This window comes from Lithobates pipiens, unplaced genomic scaffold (genome assembly GCF_037356315.1).
Source record: "Lithobates pipiens isolate NorthernLeopardFrog02 unplaced genomic scaffold, aLitPip1_a1.2 Scaffold_25, whole genome shotgun sequence".
In the NCBI taxonomy this organism is placed as follows: domain Eukaryota; kingdom Metazoa; phylum Chordata; class Amphibia; order Anura; family Ranidae; genus Lithobates; species Lithobates pipiens.
Window position 1 is genome coordinate 87,955,266 of NW_027507787.1, and position 23,760 is coordinate 87,979,025.

At 43.3% G+C, this 23,760-nt stretch overlaps 1 protein-coding gene across 4 annotated transcripts in view; it reads left to right on the plus strand.

The window, feature by feature from the left end:
• Positions 1-23,760, plus strand: part of LOC143930365 (membrane-spanning 4-domains subfamily A member 4A-like) — a 38,673-nt gene that overhangs the window by 12,124 nt on the left and 2,789 nt on the right. For all 4 annotated transcript variants that reach the window (XM_077454635.1, XM_077454639.1, XM_077454637.1 and 1 more), the window contains 3 exons: positions 3,143-3,199; positions 5,605-5,745; positions 21,256-21,381. In XM_077454635.1, coding sequence (XP_077310761.1) covers positions 3,143-3,199; positions 5,605-5,745; positions 21,256-21,381 — 324 coding nt within the window. The remainder of the gene's footprint in view (positions 1-3,142; positions 3,200-5,604; positions 5,746-21,255; positions 21,382-23,760) is intronic.

Consider the following 23,760-nt stretch of genomic DNA (forward strand, 5'->3'; position numbering starts at 1 on the left):
AGCATCCACTGGTTAACTGGGTCTTGAGGATGGACCACTGGCTAGAGCTTGCTCAATGTGAAATGTGTCTAGCATCCAGCATTCTTTCTGAAAGCACATTCAGTGCTGCTGGAGAGTTTGTAATGGATCAAAGAGTGTGCCTGTCTGCAGACTCCGTTGATAGGCTCACATTCATAAAAATGAATCAGCCTTGGATCAGTATCTATCAAGCACCTGATGTTGATGTAACTGATTGAATTTGCTATGGATGTTGGGATCCCTTGAAGACGGCCTATGTTGATTATCCTATTCCTCCTCAATCTTGATGCTAGCTTCCAACAATATTTTTGATTTAGAGCACGACCACCACCACCCAAGGCCCAATTTTTCTGCCCCTGTTCAACAGGGACATGTAATTACAATTTTTTTAATTATTTTTCAAAGCAGAATATCTGTGAGGGCTTACAGTGGTCTGGTACCACCAACACCTAAGGCCCAATTAGTATATAGGGCAGGCTGTATTGTATATATACTGCTATTCAGAGTATATAGTGCCTGGGGGACCCCCACGGCATTTAAAAAAAAATTGGTGCAGGGTTCCCCTTAATATCCATACCAGACCTGAAGGGCCTGGTATGGATTTTGGGGGTGACATCCACCCCCTTTTTTGTGGTATTTTTTTTTTTTCTATCTGTATTGCCGGGTCCGACAATATATTACAGCCACAAGCAGTTTTGCATTAAATGTTTTCCTTTAGAAATGAAATTTTTTGTGGCACTGTTATAAACATGGGGATGATGCGCTACTTTATAGGCATGCTAAGGACACCCCACATTATTAAAATCACTGCTCTTGAAAAAAAAGCCATTTTTAAAACTTTTTTTTGCATTGATACATGTCCCCTCGGGCAAGACCCGGGTCCCCAAACACTTTTTATGGCAATAACGTGCATATAAGCCTTTAAAATTAGCACTTTTGATTTTTCTCATTCGTGTCCCATAGACTTTAACGGTGTTCGTGTGTTCGAACAAATTGTTTTGCCTGCTGTTCGGTTTGGTTTGCAGCAGAACATGCGATCGGTGTTCGGCTCATCCCTAGTTTTGGGATAAGTAATGGAATGAGACATATGAATACCTCCTAGTCAGGTCAATATGAAATAGTCCACATGGTTTACCAGCTATCCTTAAAGTATAACTAAAAGCAAAAATCTCCAATTTTCCCGATTACCAATGTCACTGGGAATGGTAAGAGATGGGTAAATCCAAAATTTTGATTTGCTACCAAAAGTATAAGTAGAGGTGAAATCTTCCAATGGGGACATTTGGTCCTTCGACAACTGTCTAAGCCCCTGTACACACGGTCGGAGATTTCCACAACCAAATCCGTCGGATTTTGTCCGTCAGATTTAGTCTGACGGATTGTGTCCGAAACTGTTGCATACACACGGACTAAGTTGTCGAAAAATCCGATCTTTCAGAACGTGATGACGTAATTTCGTTATGATGGGACTAGATTCAGGCTAGTATCCAATAGCTTTGATGTAGGAATTTGATCTCAGCATGCGTGGCACTTGGTCCGATCAAAATTCTCTACACATGATCGGATTACGTCTGACCGGCCCAGTTGGTCGGGAAATATTTTCCAATATGTTGGAAAATTGGGTCAGACGGAGATTCGGACGGAATCAGTCCGGTGCATATCTGACGACACGGTCCGATAAGACACATTCCGACGGATTCTCCGACCGTGTGTACGCGGCATAAGAGGGTCTTTCCCTCACATGTTATATGACTTCCTTTTCAATCTACAGTCTACTTTTTCTCCCAATAAAAAAATTCTAAATAAATTGCTGCAATTGCAAAGTCATGTTATTAGAAATACCGCATTCCCCTACTGTGCTGTCTTCTTAGATAATACATTGGGCTCTAATATCATTTGTGATTTGGTTTATAGCTTAGCCTTTCATTCTACTATAAATCATTTTTGTGATTGAGTAAATGTTGACTCTGCAGTGCTCCTTATTGTCCCTCATACATTTCCTAATAAACCTGCATAAAAAAATTAAAAGCAATAAAATGTATGCTGAGCAATGGGGAGGACTGCTGAGGCAACATTTTAGAGTTAGTTTATGGTTTAGTCTTTCATTCTGTTTTAACGTTTAAATGTAATGTTGTAATGCACAACAATATTTTTTTTTTGCAAATAAAAAAAAGGTATAAAACAGCAGTTTTGAAATGTAAAAAACAAAAAGCTGACCCAAAACCATTATGGCGTCCCTTTAGGCTGGCCTACGTACCAGACTATTCTGGCCAGAGAGCATCATTGTCATGGTTATGCAATAGAGTTTATCTGCTTACCTGTCTCCATGTGTTCATCTCTAGAGACCAGCCGACCCTCACCTGATTGCTTTTGTAATCCATCCTCTGGCATGGCTCCACCCTAGCTCCTATCAGAGAACCCTATATTAACCTGTGCACTGCAGGCCAACCCTGCTGATCAACCTTTGTGTGTTTGGCTTCCTGTTAACTGCAGTGTGCTCTTCTGTTGTTCTGTTACCGACTTTGGCGTGTCCTTGACTATCCCTGTTTGCCTGTGATCCTGACCTTTTGGCGTGTCCCTGACTATTCCTGTCTGCTTGTGGCCCCGACCTTGGCTTTATTCCTATCCTCCTGTTGCCTACTGTGGGTGTGAGCTGGGGGACCCTGGGGGTCGCGACCTGGAGCCAGTTACATCCCAGTCCATCCTCACCACTAGAGGCTCTAGTGAACACCTGCTGGCTCTTAGACTCCACGCCCCAGGGAATCTTACGCTCTAATCCTGGTGGGATCTGTCTTGGTGTTCTGGTGGCCCTGCCTTCCTTATCACCTTGACTCCCATCCGCAGCAGTAAGCCGTAGGGTCCACAACCTTGCGGGGCATTCCTGATCCCTACGGTGTGCATCTGTCACCTGGTCACCATGACCTGGCAATCATCTATGGAGTCTGTGGGTTTCTACGATTTGACGTAAAATATTAGCCACCTTTCAGTCTTTTGTTATGTGCTGTTGGGTAGCCATAGAAGTCCCTTGAAATGTATTTCTAAACCATTCCCGATAAACTATCTCCTTTGTGTATAAAATACTATTGACAATGTATAATAGAATAATTATCGTTTCTATTTTTAGTACATCATCGCAGGATCACTGTCAATTGCTGGCAGCAATAAACAAAATGTTGGTCTGGTAAGTAAGATCTTATTTTAAGTAGGTATGAGCAAAATTAAGAGTTTTCAATTCCTCCAAATTTTGGTGAAAATTGTGAGATTTGGGCCAAATACATTGGGGATAGTGAAGACAGCAATATTAGGGTAACCCTAAAGGGTGCATTGGGTTTAAATTTCTGTTGAGCATTACAGAAGCTCCTTCTACCTATCTTGGATATCTTCTTATGCCAAAAAATTGACCTTCATTTGCCTTACTACTTTGTTTTTTTTCTATTTGTATACCAAATATAGACAATAAAATAAAGTGCTAAAAAAAGTTTAAGTGGAAGATGTCAGTAACGCACGCAAAACTATATGGTGTTAAAATGGCAGTAACGCACACAGAACTATATGTCATTAAACTGGCAGTAACGCAATCAAATAGACAGTGTTCAACCGTCACTACACTGACGATATCTGAACTGTCCCTACTCTAGCTATACACTAATGTAAAGATTACTGACATGGTCTCACTACACTACAACTATCTGAGCTGTCCCTACTCTACATGAATGTATGTATGAATGACACGGTCTCACTACACTACAGTGAAACTATCTGTGCTGTCCCTATTCTAGCTGCACACTATGCAAAGCTGAATGATGATCCTCCGCACTACACTCACACTATCCCTAGACTGACACTAAACTAATATTCTACACTGACAATTGAAGCAAAATAGAACAGGGCTCCGTTCAGTGCTATTAGTTAGTGTGCTATACTGTGCTATCACACTGAAAATGGCTGCCATTGAAAGAATACTTTTATACTGTGGGGAGCGAATGAGCAATGATTGGATAAAGTCATGATGACAGTGTCCAATCATGACTCTGACCGTGCTCTGTGCCCTGGTTGGCTGAAGCTTTCACTGCTTCAGCCAATCAGGGCTTGCAATGCATTGTTCAGCACTGCAATGCATTGTGGTCAGTTTGGGGGAGAGGGGCACAGCATGCACAATCTCCTAACACTGACTGAAAGCTCTATTTAAAACGAGCAAGATATTTAGCTATATAGGTGGATATAGCGGTGTATACTGAGTTCAGAGCACGCAGACAGCATGCACAATCTCCTAACACTGACTGAAAGCTCTATTTAAAACGAGCAAGATATTTAGCTATATAGGTGGATATTGCGGTGTATACTGCGTTCAGAGCACGCAGACAGCACGCACAATCTCCTAACACTGACTGACAGCTCTATTATAAAAGATAGATATATCGTTAGATATATAGGTGAATATAGCGGTGTATACTGCGGTCAGGGCACGCAGACAACAACCACTACAGAAGAGCAAGAACGAAAAATCGGCCGATAACGATCGGTGTATACTGTGTTGAAGGTACACAGAACACTCACTAACTGCTACAGATGCCAACACACTACACAAGGCCGCCGCGTGGGGGGCGTGTACTACGCATCCTGCCTGTGGCCAATCATGGCTCTCCTCGCTGCCGGGCTGTGATTGGCCAAGCATGTGGGGTCACAGTGCATGCTTGGCCAATTATGAGCCAGCAATGCACTGCGCCATCGCAGTGGATTGTGGGCCGTGAGCGCCACACGAATTTGGTGCGAACGGTCCATAACGTTCAGAATTCGCCGAACAGGCGAACAGCCGATGTTCGAGTCGAACGTATGTTCGACTCGAACAGGAAGCTCATCCCTAATGGTAGAAATACATTTTTATAATACTGTATGGTGAATCCGTCGGGCCCTGGTGCCTTCCCTGGCTTAACCTTTTTTATCACCATATTTAATTATTCGATGGAGATGGGTGCTTCCAAGCTACGGCAGACCAAAGATGGCAGCCGGGGGAGATGTGCTGAAGAAAGATAGTCCTTCAGAGTGGATGGGGGTAAAGACGCTGGTGACAAATTATATAAGGAGCAATAATATTCCTTCCCCAGAGAGGGCTCCTGTGTCTGCTTATGTTGTGATTCTAGAACCTGAATGTCTTCTAACAATTTTGTTATCTGTGCTTCTTGCGCTTTCTTCAGTCGGGACCCATGTTTAATCAAGATCCCCCGTATTACCACCCATATGTGCCTCCCATACCATGCCGGTTCACTCTTCAGAGTGTCGTTTAACTGGAAGCATGCTGTAATTTCTTTAGCAGCGTCGTCCCAAATTTCAAGATTCTGTAGCAAACTCTCATTTAAGTGCCAGCACCACTCAGGAAAGCAAGCCGTGCTGGACAGGAATATACAGAGCATAACTCTCTAGGCTTCAAGGGAGGGACAGGGAGGGAGAGAGAGGGAAAAAAAAAGGACCAAATTCCCCTTTACTAAATAACCCCTAAGGGAGCTTTAAAGTATTGCACAAACACAATCAATTGCACTTTTCTACATCTGCTTTTTCTACTTCTAACATTACTTTTCGTCTTCTCAGGTGAAAGCTGCCATGGCCTTTAATATCATTACCTCCATCTTCAGTGGTATTGCTTTAATACTATCAATTGCAAGTATTGCAATAGTTTCGTTTGATATACAGCGTTTGTGCAACCTTGAAGAAAAATACTGCTGGATAGATGTAAGTGTTTTTTTTCTCTAGTAGAGCAGCTGTCTCAAAATATTTACAAGCATATATTGTATTTTGCAAGGGGGAACAAATTCACATATGTGTATACTTGTAAAAGCCTTCTTCTGACTGTAGCTCATTGACCACTGATTTCATAAGAAGAAGATGCTAGGTCATGGCTTCTTCCCATCAAGGTAACATTACCACTAGGGATGAGCAGGGTTTGGTTAGAGTAGGGTTCAACTGTCTTCATAACTTCAGGTGCCAAATCAGAACCATACTGAAATCAATGGGAGCCTAATCTGTCAAAGTACATATATCAATATGTTGGGCTAATAGGCAATGGGTTGTTAACAAATAGCATGGGGATGGGTACTGCCTTGAACAACATGTACCAATGCAATTATTATTTTTTTATTATTCTTAAAGGGAAACCATTAAAAATGCCCAAATCCCTTAAATAACATGCCTGGGGTTGTCCCAATTCTGCCTGTGAATTGTTGCATCTCTGTACAGAAAGTGCTGTAGCGGAACTCACATTTACAAAAGACATTTCATTGCCAGCTTCTTTTTTTCTTAAAGAGGAGCTGCACCTAAAAAAAAAAATATTAAAAGCCAGCAGCTACTAATATTGCAGCTGCTGGGTGGCCGGATGTGGAAGGTGTGGGAGGTGTGGAGACGGCGAGGTGATGTGAGGTGAATGGCGTGCCGACGGGTTCTCTCTCTGTGCTCCGACGTCTAGTGCACCCTGGCTGGGAAGGCAGAACGGCGAGGCGGCCGTATATACGAACGCTTGAGGAGCTTCGGAGAATTTACTGAGGTCGGAGATTTCCGAAGGCACCTGCATGCATCCGGAAAACAGCCGGAGATCGCCGAGGCACGCCGAAGATCGCCGAGAGAAGCCGAGGACTGTCGGAGAGCAGCGCAAAGACCGCGAGAACACAGCGAGAAGCGGCACAGACGAATATCGTTCTGAGAGACGCCCCAGCAGCTGAGCCCGGAGGAAACTAGAAGGCTCCCGAGGTATGTGAAGTGGAGGTGGGGGAGGCCTGACAGAACGCAGAAGCGCTGAGCAGCTGGGACCAGGACTGGAGTAAGCACTCACTCTCCCTCCTGGTAGGAAAACTTTTGCTTTTACTTGTGGAAATAAGCTGTCTATTTGAGGAGACTCTTAAAGGATATCCCAGGCTGGTTAATATCTTTGTAATTCTGACTGGGAGGTATAATGACTGTGTGAATATCAGCGCTTTGATACCTGGGCAAAAAGAATTCTGAAAGGACAGCTGCTTAAAGGTCAAATGTTATAAGCCCTCCGCAGGTGCGGTCCTATAAACAAGATACTTGACGCACGCTCTCGCTGAAGGGAAAAACTGACTGGTCTATATACATTTGGCTGACTCAGTACAGGGACTCACCCCTCCCCCCCCCCCCCTCTTGTTATATTTTTTAGCTGTTTTGAGCTGCTTTGAGCTATTGCTCTACTACTATTATTACCCCCCATTTTTTTTTTTTTTTTTTTTTTTTTTGTTATTTTGTTTTTTTTTTTTTTTTTTGCCTTTTTTCTGGGGTTAGGCCTAGATTCTTTGCACCATACCTGAATATTAAAGATGTCAAGGAGAAGAGGAGAGGATCAGGCACTGGAGGAGAACGAAGGGGCACAACACCTCCGCTCCTCAAAGGAAAAAAACGCCCAGGTTGCACGATCAGCTGCAGCAAAACTAGAGCGATATACCCGTACATCGGGTCAGTCTCCAATGAAGGGGGAGCAAACGGAACAACAAGCCCAGCCTATTCAAGTAAAAATTCAACAGGGGGGATCAGTGGATAGAAAAAGCCAAGGTCCTTCAGGCTCAAAAATTGTAGCAGCACCCAGCTCAAAGAATGCAAGCAAACATCAAGGGATAACCCATAATGAGACCGAATTAGGTACCAAAAGTAACCCCCCTATTGAAGAGGAACCAACATTAAGAGAGGTCCTTCAAGCTGTTAATGCATGCAAAAACTCGCTGGGAGATCTATGCGGCCAATTTAAAAATATGAAGGAAGAGCTACTATTGATTAGACAGGACATACATAACGCAGCGGAAAGAACGGCAGCACTAGAAATAAGGATAAGCCAAATGGAAGATGTTCTACACCCATTACATCAGGAGGTTAACAGTTTGAGAAAACAATTAACCAGCCAAACTGCCAGAATGGATGAAGTAGAAAATAGACTTCGAAGAGACAATATTAGGGTGCTAGGATTGCCTGAGAGATGTGAAGGCTCTGACCCTATAAAATTTTTAGAGACATGGTTCATAGAACTATTTGGCAGAGAAAAATTTTCACCTTTCTTTTCAATAGAAAGGGCCCATCGGGTCCCTTTTAAAGCCCCGCCTCCTGGAGGCCGTCCTAGACCAATGATTTTGAAATTTTTTAATTACAATGACAAAGTGACATTGATGCGTAAGGCTAGAGACATGGGGAGTGTTATGTATGATGGTGTAAAGATTTCTTTTTATTCAGATTATTCACCAGAACTGCAGAGGCGAAGGGCCGATTTCTTAGAGGTTAAACGTACCTTAAGAACCCATAAGATTACATATGCCCTCTTATACCCAGCACGCTTGCGAATAGCGACACTGGGGGGAATACGGGTGTTTGACGCCCCGGGAGATGTAACCTTATGGATCGAGGCTAACAAGGAGTCATTACAGACGCATTAAGGGGGTGGGGGAGGGGAATAGGGGTCTCTTCTTTTTGAACAATTCTTTTTTAGGAGTACAGGGAGAGAGCTGTGGGAGACTTAAATGAGGTATGAAACAATGATAATAGGGGAGATAGGGATTAAGGTTTTATTTCTTTTTTTTCTTTATATCTGTTTTACTTTTGTGGTGTCTGTCTCCCCTAGGGTGGAAGTAGAGTGTAATAAGTGTGGGGATGCAAAGGGAGGGAAGGATGGAAGGGAGGAGTGTGTAAGGGCCATGTATACCCCCTTAAGGGAGTACCTAGATAGGTGGTGGTGGGCTGGGGGGATGGGGAGGGAGGGGGCGGGTTGGAGGGATGGGGTGGGAGGGGGGGGAGCTGGGAGGGACTGCAAAAGGAGAAAGGGTAGAAGGGATCAAAAAAAAAATTTGAACACAGAAGATCACAGAAGGTTGAAAGCTATATATTGTATATTTTGTACACAAATAGTGGCTCAATTGGAAGCTACCATTATAAAGATGATACACCGGTATAGATTTTGTAAATTAGGTGGATATGGGGGGAATATGGGTAGAATGAGATACTATAGGATATTTTTCACAAAGTTTGAAGCTCCACCCCCTTTTTGCTTATTTATTTTAATTTTGTTTCGGTATATGTTGAATAATGTCGGATAAGGTACTTAATGTTGCCTCTTGGAATGTAAGAGGCTTGGGGAGCCCGATTAAACGAGCAGCAGTGTTTTCGATGCTGGATAGACATGCGATCGGCCTGGCCTGTCTGCAGGAGACACATTTAACAAAATTAACTATTCCCCAATTTAAAAATAGGAGGTATCAAAATCAATACCACTCCACCCACACATCCTACTCGAGGGGAGTGTGTGTGATGATAGGAACAGGGGTTAGATTCATCTGCAGACAGGCCAGTTTAGATGAACTGGGCCGTTATATTTTCTTATATTGTGTTTTGGAGGACAGGCCATGTGTTCTGGCGTGTGTCTATGTGCCACCCCCGTTTAAGATGGAGGTGGTGTATAGACTAATGGACTTTTTGGCAGATAAAGAGGAGGTACCGGTAATAGTTCTGGGGGACTTCAACGAAGTGCTTGATAGAGGGGCTGACAGGCTCCCCAGTAAACTTCAATCAGGAGAAACGGGGTTAACAAGATTAAGTCACTTCCTGAAGGAAGTAGGACTACTGGATATGTGGAGGGTGAGGAATATGAATGTAAGGCAATACTCCTGCTTTTCAAGTTCTCACTCAACACTATCCAGAATAGACCTAGCCCTGGGTAATGAGGAAGCGTTGCAAGATGTAAGAAATATAGAGTATCTACCTAGGGGAATATCTGACCACTCATTTTTGAAAATAGTACTGAGAACAGGGGAAAAAAGAAAAACACCGGGGGATTGGAGAATAAGCCCGTTCTGGCTTGAATTAATGAAAGATGTAGAAGAAATTCCAAAAAGATTAAAAGAGTTTATAGTATTCAATATAGACACTGCCCCAACTAACACAATATGGGATACATTAAAAGCATACACTAGAGGTATTCTGATTCACCAGGTGACTAAAATTTAACAAAAATCTAGGAGCTGGGAGGAAAAAATTAGGAAGGAAGTAATAGAGGCAGAGGAGAACTATGTCCAGGATCCCACCTATGAAAAACAAAGAATATGGTTAAACAAACAGCATGGGTATAGGTCGGTAATCATAAAAAGGGAAGAAAATAAGCGATTATTTCAGAAGCAACGCTATTTTGGGGAGGGAGAGAGCGTCGGGAGAACATTAGCCCAGCTAGTAAAAACTAATTCCCCCTCAGCTACAATCCCAGCGATTAAATCCATGAACGGGACAGTTCTTACAAGTGAAAAGGAGATAGTAGAGGCCTTCAGGGTCTTCTATGAGGAACTATACAGAACTCGAGGCCAGAGGAATGAAGAAGGCATGAGCGCATTTTTGGAAAAAGTGAAATTTCCAACCCTCACTCAAGAGGAGAGGGATGATCTGGAAGCCCCTATAACCCTTAGCGAGATACAGCAGGCAGTGACTGGTATGGCTAACCAAAAGTCCCCTGGGCCAGATGGCCTACCGGTGGAACTATACAAGAAATACAGTGAAATTTTACTTCCAGAACTACTTAGGACTTTGAAAGGGGCAAAGGTAGAGGGGAAGCTGCCAGTATCCATGTTGGAGGCGACCATTATTGTAATACCTAAAGAAGGGAAAGACCCTCAAGAGGTAGCCTCATATAGGCCGATATCACTTTTATGTTCTGATGCTAAAATTTTGGCGAAGGTATTGTCAAATAGGCTAAATAAAGTCATTAATAGACTGATACACATAGATCAGACAGGTTTTATTGCCGGACGATCAACCAGTATGAATATAAGAAGGGCATTTTTAAATATTCAGACCCCCCCGATGAACGCGGGCTCGAGGGCCATCCTATCTCTGGACATGACAAAGGCTTTTGACAGTCTAGAATGGGGATACCTGTGGCGTGTCCTGGAGGGGTGTGGGGTCGGCCCCGCGTTCATCGGATGGATTAAAATGATGTACAGTGACCCCAGTGCAAAAGTAAGAATAAATAAAGAACAATCTGAAAGAATAGAGATGAGCAGGGGGACAAGGCAGGGGTGCCCTCTCTCCCCTCTGCTCTTCGCTATTGCAATGGAGCCGTTGGCGATTGCTATTAGGTCAGACCCTGAGATATCTGGTTTTCAAAGGGAAGAGGATAGAGAGGAGAGGATTGCACTTTATGCAGATGATGTTCTTCTCTTTATAGGAGACACTGGTCATTCTCTGGTAAAGGCAATTAAACTTGTTGAGGACTTTGGAGGCTTCACAGGTTTGACAATAAATTGGGGGAAGTCAGAACTGCTCCAAGTGGATACCCCAGCCGCAGTGATTGCGACTGGGATACCGCAATTGAAAATGGTAGACTCAATGAAATATCTAGGTATATATTTAACAGTAAACTTAGAGCAATACGTTGATAAAAATATGCTTCCGCTATTGGGAAAATTCAAGCGAAGCTGTGACGTCTGGAGTCGACTTCCCTTGTCGGTGGCGGGTCGTTGCAGCTTGATAAAAATGATATGGCTGCCACAATTGTTGTATGTTCTGCACAACGCCCCGGTGTGGATAGGAAAAAAGTGGTTTAAAAAATTTGAAACTCTCTTTCGGGAGCTAATTTGGAAAAAGGGACAAGCGAGAATTCGACTCCAGGCGTTACAGCAGCCAATGGATAAGGGGGGACTAGCCGTGCCCAACCCTAGGAATTATTACTTAGCAGCGCAATTGCAACATCTGGTGGGATGTAATCAGGAGGGGGAGGGTAACCCAAATGGCAGAGCAATGCTGATTGGAGCTCCACATGAAAAATTGGTAGATGCACTGGAAGCAAGTTCCATTCAGCGTAAGGACCCCATAATAAATATGCTAAACAAAGTATGGAGAACAGTAAAAAAGATGCTGGGATGTACAGGCTGGTCAGAACATACGCCCCTGTGGGATAATAAGAACTTGCAGGAAATATTGTTAATGGGGAGAATTAATATATGGGAGAAGAAAGGAATAGTCAAGTTGGGTCAAATTTATGAGGGTACAATACTGAAAACATTTACGGATTTAAAAAAGGAATATGATTTACCGCAACAAACATTCTTTCAATATCTACAGCTCCGGCATGCTCTGAAAGCGCAGTTTGGACCACAGATCCCTGAGTGGGATAAGATATCCCTATCCCAGGAGATAATTAAGATAGATAAATCTAGGGGAGTTATATCCACCCTCTATGGGCTATTAGGTAGGGGACTAAAAATAGAACCTGGCTTAGCCAAGCAAAGAAAGAAGTGGGAAGAGGACATAGGAGAGATCACGGAGGAACAGTGGAAGAGAATATTAGAACTGGGGCCTCTATTATCAGTTTCTCCGTCACAGAAAGTGTCACACTTGATGCTACTATACAGGGCCTACTATACTCCTAAGAGATTGTTTCTGTTCGGAAGGAGGACGGACGCCAATTGTCCTAGATGCCGAGGCTGCGGGGACCTTCTACATATGATGTGGAAGTGCCCAAAGCTGTTTCGATACTGGGAAGGAATAGCAGAAACTATAAATAAAACATTCGGGATTAATCTGGATCTCGATCCTAAAACCTGTATACTAGGACATAGGAAAGCACCGGGCGAACAGAAAAGCACTACGCTCGCAGTTATACGCTGCTTATATCAAGCACGGAAACTGATAGCACAGAAATGGCAGTCCGAGAGCGCACCTCTTGTGAGTGAGTGGTCCCGAGTTATCAATGACCTAATCTGGAAGGAGAAAACTGTATATATACGTAGAGGAAACCTCATAGGGTTTGAGAAAATCTGGAGGCCGTGGCTGAATGAAATAGGGTACCCACCTAACCAACAATAGTGGTAGAAAGAAAAGAAGGAAGGAAGAAAAGGAAGGAAGGAAAAGAAGAAGGATAAGGGTAAATGAGGTACAAAGTAGCTTGAAAACCACGAAATACAGGCTTAAAAATAAGTACAGAGATAACAAGATAGATCTAGATAAGAGGGACACTGGGAGAGGGAGGGTGAGGGGGAGGATGGGGTAGGGAAGGCAGGACGGGAGGAAAAGAGGGGGGGGGGGGGGTAATAGAATGTGGGATAAATTGACACCAAAGGAAGTGTGAATACATATAGTGGATAAGCTTAATTGATGTGTATATAAGCTGTTTGTTATGATATTTTGTACAATGAGGAAAAAAAAAAAAAATAAATAAAGAAGTTAAAAAAAATATTGCAGCTGCTGACTTTTAATAAAATCACACTTACCTGTCCCAGGTTCCAGCGATGTCGGCGGCAGATGACGAGCGATCGCTCGTCTCGCTGCTGCCACCACCGCCATCCTCTGTCAGGGAATCGGGAAGTGAAGCATGACGGCTTCACTGCCCGGTTCCCTACTGCGCATGCGCGAGTCGCGCTGCGCGTCTCTTATGGTCCCCCGCTGTGTCTCTGGGAACTGTGTGTTTCCCAGAACACAACGGGGGGGGGGGGGGGGCGGGGCATCTGCGGGGGTTCTGCGGCGGTCTGGCCGGAAGTGTGTGCAGTTACCTGGATTATCCAGGTAACTGCACCCCCCTCCCCCCTGAAAGGTGGCGATTGTGGCACCGGAGGGGAGGAGGGATCAGAATAGCGGAACTTCCCCTTTAGTGTGAAGAACCGCTTTAAAAAGCAGTGCACAGACCTCTACATGGATCTGCTAGGTAATTTGGGGACCATTGGGGGGGTTCTGTTTTTTCTAACTCTGGTATGGATTTTAAGGGAAAAAATGTGTGTGGTCCCCCAGGAGATCAAAACAAAGCCCTCTCGGTCTGGTATGAATTTTAAGGGGGACGTCAATAATAAAAAAAAAAGTGTGAGGTCCCCTTAAAAATCTGTACCAGACACTTATTCTGAGAATGTAGCCTGGCTATCCAGAAAAGGCTGGGGATAAGTGTGTGGCCTTCCACCTGTACAATAAAAGCCACATGCCCTCAACATGAGGGGGGGATACCTTGTTAGGAGAGTCCCCTAAGCACATTGTTCAACAGAGCTAGTGGAAGACAGCTGTTATATACAGCACAAAGGTGCAGGGTATCCCATCCATATCATGTCCATATATGGTCAATAATGTTACTTGGGAAGACCCCGTCCCCTTGTATATGACAGCAGTCCCCTGCTCACCTTTTTAATTGGTTGATGGCCAGGTAAAAGACCAGCTGTGTCTCAGCAGCAGCCTTTTTTTATATTTCGTTTGGTCGGTGGACATTGTGATTGATGTGAATCTACGTTCCTTAATCTACAATGGATACTTAGTGGAATCTTCAAAAAAATATTAGTTTAGCCTTACCCCATCTTGCCTAAGGCCGCGTACACACGCGGGGACTGTTCGCCCAACTTTGTCCGCTGACAGCGAACAGTCCGCTGAACAAGGTTTTTCGGAAATTCCGAAAAACTGTCCGCTGAAACTTTGTTTCAGCGAACAGTCCCCTCGTGTGTAGGCTTGTTCGTCAAACTAAGTTCCGCGCATGCTCAGAAAGGATTTACACGCCGAAAGTTATAATGCAGTGTATAGGACGTCGTATTTTTCGTCCCGTCGTACGTGCCGTTCACGTCATCGCGCACGGTTTCAGCAAACTGTTCGTTCGTCGTGTGTGGCCATGTCCGTCCATGCTAATTTTGAGCGGACTGTTTGCTGAAACTGTTTGACGGACAAAGTTGGGCGAACAGTCCCCGCGTGTGTACGCGGCCTAACTGTTCATCCTCTAAGGCCAAAGTGACTAGTTTACCAGTTCTCTGTAAAGAACAATTGCCCATTTGTTTATACTCATCTTCAAGGCACGTATGTGGAGCATGTGACCTCTCTCCAAATACATTGCTTAGGCCTGAGCATTCAATTATCATGTCTTAGCACTGTCACAAATCAAAATAAAGCTTATATAGAGATTGGACTAATTAATGAAGTGGCAGATGAGTTAGAGGAAGGTATCAGCACATGAAGAGTTGCACTTTCAGCCTAGGTTCACACTGACAGCTGGATTTAAATCATTTGAGATTAGCTGAACTCGCATGATTTCATACCTGCATGTCAGTCCAACTTCGGGGGCGATTTCAGAGACATCTGTGTGGGTTGCTGCACAGATGTCTATACAAATGGCATTCCGAAGTCGCCAAAAGTAGTACAGAAACGACTTTTGGGAATTGGTGCAGCGCAGCAAAGTCGGCGTTGCACCGATTCAGTCGGTGCTGATGCCGGCAATGGCCCCCCCCCCCCCCCCCGACTTTGCATGTGACTTCACATGTCAAATTGCATGCCAAATCACATCAATGTGAACCTAGTCTCAAGAGAATCTTTTTTTTTTAAAGTTACATACTCTTTATTCATTTTCTTCATAAATACAGTCTTTATATCATATTATATCAGAATTTTAACCATATATAAAAAAGAAACAGCTAGATCACCAAAGGTACAATCAATCCTTCATAATTTTAACGGTTATCTGACTTCACAGCATTATTTCCCTTCAAAAAAAATAAAAAATGATTCCTTCCCTCCGTCCCCCTCTCTTCCCACCTCCCTCCCTCTACATTTAATATCCTATCCTGTCCATCCAGGGCTTCCATATTTTTTCAAAGTCCTTCAGATTTCCTCTTTTTATATATACAATCCTTTCCTTCCGTATTGTTTACGTTATTAACCTCGTCCAGTCTCTTACAGAGGGGGGGCTCTCTGCCTGCCACCTCTGTGCTATAAGCTTTCTTGCCTGAAACATACATCTCAGTATTGCTTTAGTTGTACAGGATGAGCCCCCTATTCCCTCAACCAGTCCCAGCACACATAGTCTGGGATCTCTCCCTACTCCCACTCCGAATGTTTCATTCAGAGTGTGGATCATTTCTGACCAGTATCGGAATAGTCTGGGACATCTCCAGAACATGTGCGCTAGGTCCCCAGTATCTTGACATCTTGGACACTTGTCATCCTCTCTTTTCCCGAAACCAAACAGTCTCTTGGGGGTATAGTATGATCTATGCAACAGCATCAAGTGAGAGACTTTCTGTGCAGGCGATATTGAAAGAAAATGTCCTGCCTCTAATAACTTCCTCCATTGCTCATCCGAGAATACCCCAAATTCCTCCTCCCATTTCCCTCTACATTTAAGTTTCTCTCTTAACTTTCTATATTCCCTTCAGATATGTATGGGTATATTTCTGCTATAGTTCCCCCTGCCTTTTCTTGCGCGTTCAGTCTGCCATAAAAAGCGGAGTTATTCCACACTGGCCCTTGTTTATTAAATTGTTTATCCAACGCATGTCGGATCTGCAAGTATTTATAAAATGAATGTTTTGGTATGTCAAACTCTGCCCTCAATGCATTAAATGTTTTCAATATACTTCTTTCATATAATTGGGCCAATTTATCAATCCCCTTTATCTCCCAGGATCTCTATCTACCAATCAATTCCATTTCTGGCTAATTTAAATTGTTCCATAGTGGGGTATGTTTAGTCAGGCCTCCCAGGCCTTTTATTGCCTTTACTGCCTTCCAGACTTTTAAAACCATTTTTATTGTGGGTATCCTATATTGAAATGAGTTTGCCTCCAGAGCTTCCACTATTGTATTATGAGGGGACTCTGCTATCATCAATGCCTCATTTGTTCCTCCAGCCCTACCTTTACTTATCCCCAGATGCTGTAATTGAGCTGCTAAAAAATAGCTCCGTGGATGAGGCACTGCCATTCCTCCTTTCCTAGTTGGTAATTGTAAGGTCTGGAGGCTAATCCTTGACACTCGGCCTTTCCATATGAGTTCTCTAAATAGTTCTTCTATTTTCTTAAACCATTTTTTGTCAACCCATCCCGGGGAATTATGCAGTAAGTACAGCATCTGGGGCAACCACACCATTTTGATCAGGTTACATCTTCCCGCAACTGATAGTGGGAGCTTCTTCCATATTTCAATCTTAGTTCTAAATTTAGTTATTAGTGGGAGTATATTATCACCAATATATTTATCAGGGTCTCTTTTAATAAGTATCCCTAAGTATTTTATTTGGTGAACCACTTCTATCTGTGGGGCTGCCAGCATATTTAGATTCAGTAGTGAATCTACTGGCATTAGGGCTGACTTTTCCCAATTTATAAACAATCCAGTAAAATTACCAAAATCGGCAAGTATATTCATCCCCTGTCTAAGGGTCTGCTCCGTGTCCCCCAAGAAGAGGAGGATATCGTCTGCGTATAGAGCTATTTTCTCCTCCCCCCTCTTTCTTTGGAAGCCTACCATATTTATATTTGATCGTATTGCGATGGCTAATGGCTCCATAGCGAGAGCGAAAATCAGGGGTGACAATGGGCACCCCTGTCTTGTTCCCCTCTCCAGAGAGAACCTATCTGAGTACTCATCATTAATCCTTATTCGTGCACTAGGACCATTGTATAGGGTCTGTACCCAAGCGACAAACATGGGGCCAAAACCAAATGCGCCCAGTGTTCGCCATATATATCCCCATTCTAGACTATCGAAGGCTTTACCCACATCTAAAGCCATAATTGCTCTTTACCCTCATTTTCCGTTGGTATGTGTAGATTTAGGTAAAGCCCCCTGACATTCATATTAGTGGATCTACCGGGGATAAATCCCATTTGATCGGGATGCACGAGTCTCTAAATAATTTTATTCAGTCTGGCTGCCAACACTTTAGCTAATATTTTAGCGTCAGAACAAAGAAGGGATATAGGTCGGTAAGATTTCGTATCCAATGGGTCTTTCCCCTCCTTATGCAAGACAACTATCGTTGTTTCGGTCATTGATTTGGGGAGCTTCCCTTCTTCTTTTGCCCAGTTTAGCACTTTAAGAAGCTTTGGAAGCAATATTTTCCCAAAATGTTTGTACGTTTCCACTGGCAAACTGTCTGGACCTGGGGATTTCTGGTTAGCCATTTCTGCCACCGCTGATTGAATTTCTTCTAGTGTTAGTGGGGCTTCCATTTCCCCCCTCTCCTCCTCAGTAAGGCCGCGTACACACGGGCGGATTGTCTGCCCAACTAAGTTCGTCAGACAATCCGACAGACAGTCCGTTCAAAATTTGCATGAACGGACTTGACCACACACGATGAGCAGACAGTCCGCTGAAAGCGTGCGCGATGACGTCTACAGCACGTACGACGGGACTAGAAAAACGACGTCCTATACACTGCAATGCAACCTTCGGCCGTGTAAATCCTTTCTGAGCATGCGCCATACTTAGTCCGTCCAACTTGCCTACACACGAGCGGACTGTCCTCTGAAACCAAGTTTGGACGGACAAAACCAAGTTTGAACAATTTTAATACTATCAAAAAATATATCCATTTCCCTGTCCTTCGCAGCCCCCTGAGTCATGTACAGTTTCTCATAGTATACTCTAAAAGTTCCTATAATCTCTAAACCCTGTGTTGTAATTTCTCCTTTTTCTGTTCTGATCGCAGGGACAGTGGAGGACAGGGAATTGGTGTTTACCAAGTGTGCCAACATTCTCCCAACTCTTTCCCCCAGGCCGGTTTAACATATCTTCTGGATCACCAATTATTTCCAACCATACTGGGTTCAGCTTCCATACCCTGGCAGTTCTTTTTCCTTCTATATTTATTGATACTGTCAGCAAACAGTGATCAGACACCCCCCTGGGATGGTATACTATATCCCTCACTGCTTGGTTTGCTTCCTCATTCCCCAGAACCAAATCTATTCTGGAGAGTGAGGAATAAGAGCTTGAAAAACATGAATATTGTAACAAGGTTGGATTTCGAACCCTCCACATATCAAACAACCTTCCCTCCTGCAAAAACCGAAACAACCAGGTCTCATCTGCCTTCTGGGTATATCTTCCTGGTGGGAACCTGTCCTGGTTTTTACTAACAACCTCATTGAAGTCCCCCACTGCTATAACCGGGGTCCCAGATTTATCCACTATGAACTCCAGTAAGCAGTAAAGGACCTCCAACCCAAATGGAGGGGGGAATATATATGTTTGCCAGGATATACTCCTGGTTCTCTATTACACAGTGCAAAAAAACATATCTCCCCTCTTTGTCGATGCTGATCTGCCGACACACAAACGCAACTTCTTTCCTTATCAACACAGCCACCCCCTTGAATAGGAGGTGTGGACTGAGTGGAGTTGGAATTGAAACTTCTTACTTCGGAGTTGCAACTTAGTTTCTTCAGTTAGGTGCGTCTCCTGAAGGCAGATCAGCTGAACATCACAGCTTTCCAGAACATCAAAAACTGCTGCTCGTTTGGCAGGTGTACCCATCCCTCTGACATTTCATGACCCAATTTTCAAAACTCTAGTCTGCATTGTTTTGAAAAAAAAAAGAAGAAAAGGAGAGGAAAATACTCATATATACCAAGAACTACCAGAAAAAATGTTGTTGCCAAAGGAAGGAGAAGACCGGTAGGTAGGCTCAAGAGAATCTTTAACTCTAAAGAGACACTGTCAGTTTTCTTCCTGCTCTGGGTTACTTTACAGTGAATAAGCAAATATGTGTATGTGCATTAATTCTACGAGTCACTTAATCATCACTCCTACCACCATATTGATAGCTTCATGCCTTTACTCTCAGAAATGTATAATTTCCAGGCATTTCCAAAATATTTCCCAAAATCCGTGTTTTATAACACCCTGTGACATAGTACACAGGATTATAAGATTTTTGTAGGACAGCTGCTGGAAACTCAGTTCCTACTAATCATGGCATGACCCCACAACTTTATCTCCCAAGAGCATTTTCTCTACACTTGGTAGGCAGGCTCTTGGGAATCAAGACATCAGCTTTGTTTTTCTGGCAAAGAGTCAGAACCACCTCTTCCTCTCATCATACTGGACTACACCAATGATTTTCTCATTACCATGCTGAACAACACCACCTCTTTCCCATTGCCATGCTGGAAACAGCCACCTCTTCCCCATCACCATGCTACTATACAGCCTTATTAACAGGCTGTCCCCTAGTTACAAGCATCCGACTTACAAACAACTTCTACTTACAAACAGAGGAAGACAACAGGAAGTGAGAGGAAATCTACCCCTAGGAAGGGAACTTCACTCCTGTAAGAGTTATTATGGGAAAAGGGTACCTCCACTGATGCTTTATCACCAATCCTTGTTTCCACAACAACCCAAAATTTCCAAAATCCAATTGTCATTGGGACAGAAAGTGAGGTGAAATCTTCTTAACAGGGGCACAGACAGCAAAACAAACCTTACTGGGGTGTTAAAGAGGAAGTAAACCCTGATGGATTTACTTCTTCGTCTCCCTGCAAAGGTAAAGCATAATGGGATACTATGCATCAGACAGCAGTGCCTGTCTTTTAGTAAATATCTCCTAAACCGTGTAAGTTTAGGAGATATTTCTTGGACTACAGGTAAGCCTTAATCTAGGCTTACCTGTAGGTCAAAGTGGTTTGTAAGGGTTTCACAACCACTTTAACACTTACCTATGCTATCTAAAAAGCTTAAACTTTTTTTTTGACTGGAGCTACACTTAAAAAATGTACCTGTTTCGGCTTCAACAGATTCAACTTAAAGTGGGGTACCCCCTAAAAAAAAAAAATTAAAAGTCAGCAGCTACAAATACTGCAGCTGCTGGCTTTTAATAATCGGACACTTACCTGTCCCAGGGTCCAGCGATGCGGGGGAACGAAGCCCCCCCCTCGCTCCCCGCTCCACTCGCGGCGCCGTCATGCATACTGTGGGCACCCGGCTGTGGCTTCACAGCCGGGCACCCACTGCGCATGAGCGAGCGGCGCAGGGCGCCGTGATACGCCGTACAGTCACCTGGGACACATGACAGGTCCCAGGTGAATGTGCGGCGCAAGGGGAAGTGATGTCACCAGCCTGGGCAATGAGGAAGGCAGATTACGAGGGACCCCCTAGCAACCGGTATTTAGAGGTGAGTAAAAATTTTTTTTTTTGCCAATTATTTTTTTTTATTTTTTTTTACGAATTTTAAGCACTTTTAATTTTTTGGTGGCAACACCACTTTAAGAACAAACCTACAGACCTTTTCTTGTTTGTAACTCGGGGACCGCCTGTATTAGTATTTTTATGTTTTATTGTTTTGCGTTGCTATTTATAATTATCACATACAGAAAAAATAATGACATCAACACATGATTACTCTGCACTCAATAGAAATTAATCAGGCCCCTTAGCAGCTAACACAAGTTTTGCTGATCTGCACTTCAGTGTACAGACATTTTCACTTGGAACACACAGCCTCTCATTTGTTTTCTATTCTACTTGCAGATTGTCGGACTTGTCTTTTTTGCCATATTTCTGTTTACTAATGCACTGTTATTTGGCTTATCCATTACCATCTCTGTGTTTGCTAACCGAGCTTTACATCAAGCAGCAACACAAAGTTCACACCAGGTAAGAAAAGATTGCTGAAATAACAGTTCCTGATTAACATTGTCTATTGTAAGAATACTGAACAAGAGAACAGTTAAAATTATGACAGAAATAAAGTTAAAATTCAGACAATAATGTTCATGCAATAGTTGACATATAGGTATGAGAACTATGAGTTATCACTCTGCTGTCTCCTGCCATCTGCATTTCATCTGTGGTTGTGTTCCTCAGGGGTCAAACAGGGTATAACCAATAGAGGAGGGTAGAGACCCAAGGAAACACCCAGTGTGTCCAGCAAAAAAGTAAGAGGAGAGCCCTTATAGTGTAATAAATATATAGACATTTAAAGGATATGTAAAGGTTCGTGTTTTGCACAGAGTGGCCCCTATCCTCCTCTTTTGGGGTCCCTCAGCCACGTTCCTGACTCCTCCTCTTCTCGAGTGCCCCTTTGGAGAGCCACTTTCCATGGGGGCACTCGTGCAGGCAAGCTTCCGTGTCCTGCTGCTGCATCAATTGACACAGACAGCAGGACTCCGCCCCGGCTCCCACATCATTGGATTTGATTGATAACAATGGGAGCCAATGGCTGCGCTGCTATCAATCTATCCAATCATGACCTGAGACACTGGTTGGAGCTGCTTTGCTCATCCCCGTTGCTGGAAAAATTGGGTTCAGGTAAGTAAAAGGAGGGCTCTGGAGGGCTGCTGCATCATAGGAGGTTTTTCGCCTTAATGGATAGAAGCAGTAAGGTGAAAAACCTTGAGGGTTTACAACCCCTTTAACGTTAAAAATAGTACTTTAGATAGAAATACTAAACATAGGCAGATATTTAGTCAAACTAGAGAGTATAAATTGGTGCAGCTCTACATAGTTTTTTGTCAAAGCTTAATTAAACAAGCTGAAATTAGAAGCTGGACAGCTCCTCCAAATGTTGCACTCTCCAGCTTTAGTTAATCAGCATTTCCATGACTTACATTTGGTAAGGTTGCTTTAACAATGGTTGCCACCTCATCCCTTTAAACTGAACACATTTATTACACAGGTTCTGTGGCTGATTAAGGTGGTAATTAAACTCACTTGGTGTCTTATCTGCATTTAATTAGCCTCAGAACCTGTGTAATTCAAAGGTGTTTGGGTTTAAAAGGGATGAGGGGGCAACTCTAGCTGTAACTCTACTGGTTTAGACCTTCTGATTGTGCAAGTCAAGAATACGCCTGTTTCCATGCAGCATAGACTTGGTTTCTATTTATGCTTCAGAGGTCGTGGTCCTAGGTCCTTGAATGGGCCATCAGTTGGCAAAGTTACCAATTTAGATGTGTTGTGTGGCGTGTCTAGAGATGGATCAAAAGCATCATATTTGACAAACATCAAATTTCAATAAAGCAACTTGATTTTCATCAAATAAGATGGTCCATAAAACAGCACACATCCCAATTAGATGTCTCTGCTGTTCAAACAACTGACACAGTTTAAAGTGAAAGTAAACCAATCGATTTAAACAGTTTGAAAAAAACGGCATGCTGGGAATGCTAACTGCACATTGGCTGTGCTCTCAACCAAACTGTCAAACCAACCAATGGCTGGTGTCATAACGGATCACATGTGCAGCACCGTGGCAGCTGAAGATTAAACAGGCAAAGATGGCAGCTTCAGTGGATGAAAACGATAGGGGAGTTTACTTCCACTTTAACTTTTTTCAAACAACTTCAATCTGCATGTTAATTATTGGCACAGCTTTTAAAGCTGTGCTAACTGCTGTTACAGGGAATTACAAAAAACTGGTACCAAGGCTGATATACTTTTCACAATCTTCACTTAATAATCCATAAATACATATGCACCAATTAGTATTTCGTTTATATACCTGGAGTTACGCTTTAATGCTCCTCGCAAAATTTTATCATAGCAAAATATTTGACAAGCTGGCTTACAACCCCCCCAATTTTTGAAGGTTATCTTTAAAGGTTGGTTCCCTCAGTCATTTTACAGAGCACTACCATTCCTATTCTGTGGTTTTATGGAGTCTGGCCACACAACTTGCCTTGACGAAGGTAGTTCACAGTGTCAGTCTTCCCCACAGGCATTTTCCTATGAACAGTAAATTAAGCTGTCAAGTCACAGTGTAGTCAGAGTTGAGAATATGTCAGTCCATGCACATGCTCAGCTTCTTGAAACCCTAACAGAGGCTGTAGTGTCAACCATCTAGGTTTGCTGTGGGTTTCTACCATAAGATTAGTAATGTCTATTTTAAAGGGCAAGCAGCACTGACCTCTGTCACCACTGTGCAGGCACTTCGGTGATACTCTTGTGACTACTTTCTCACATTACTTTTCCCACCATGTGTGCAATAGACTTAGACACCCTGACAATGACTAATGTCTACAGGAGCTCTCTAACCTC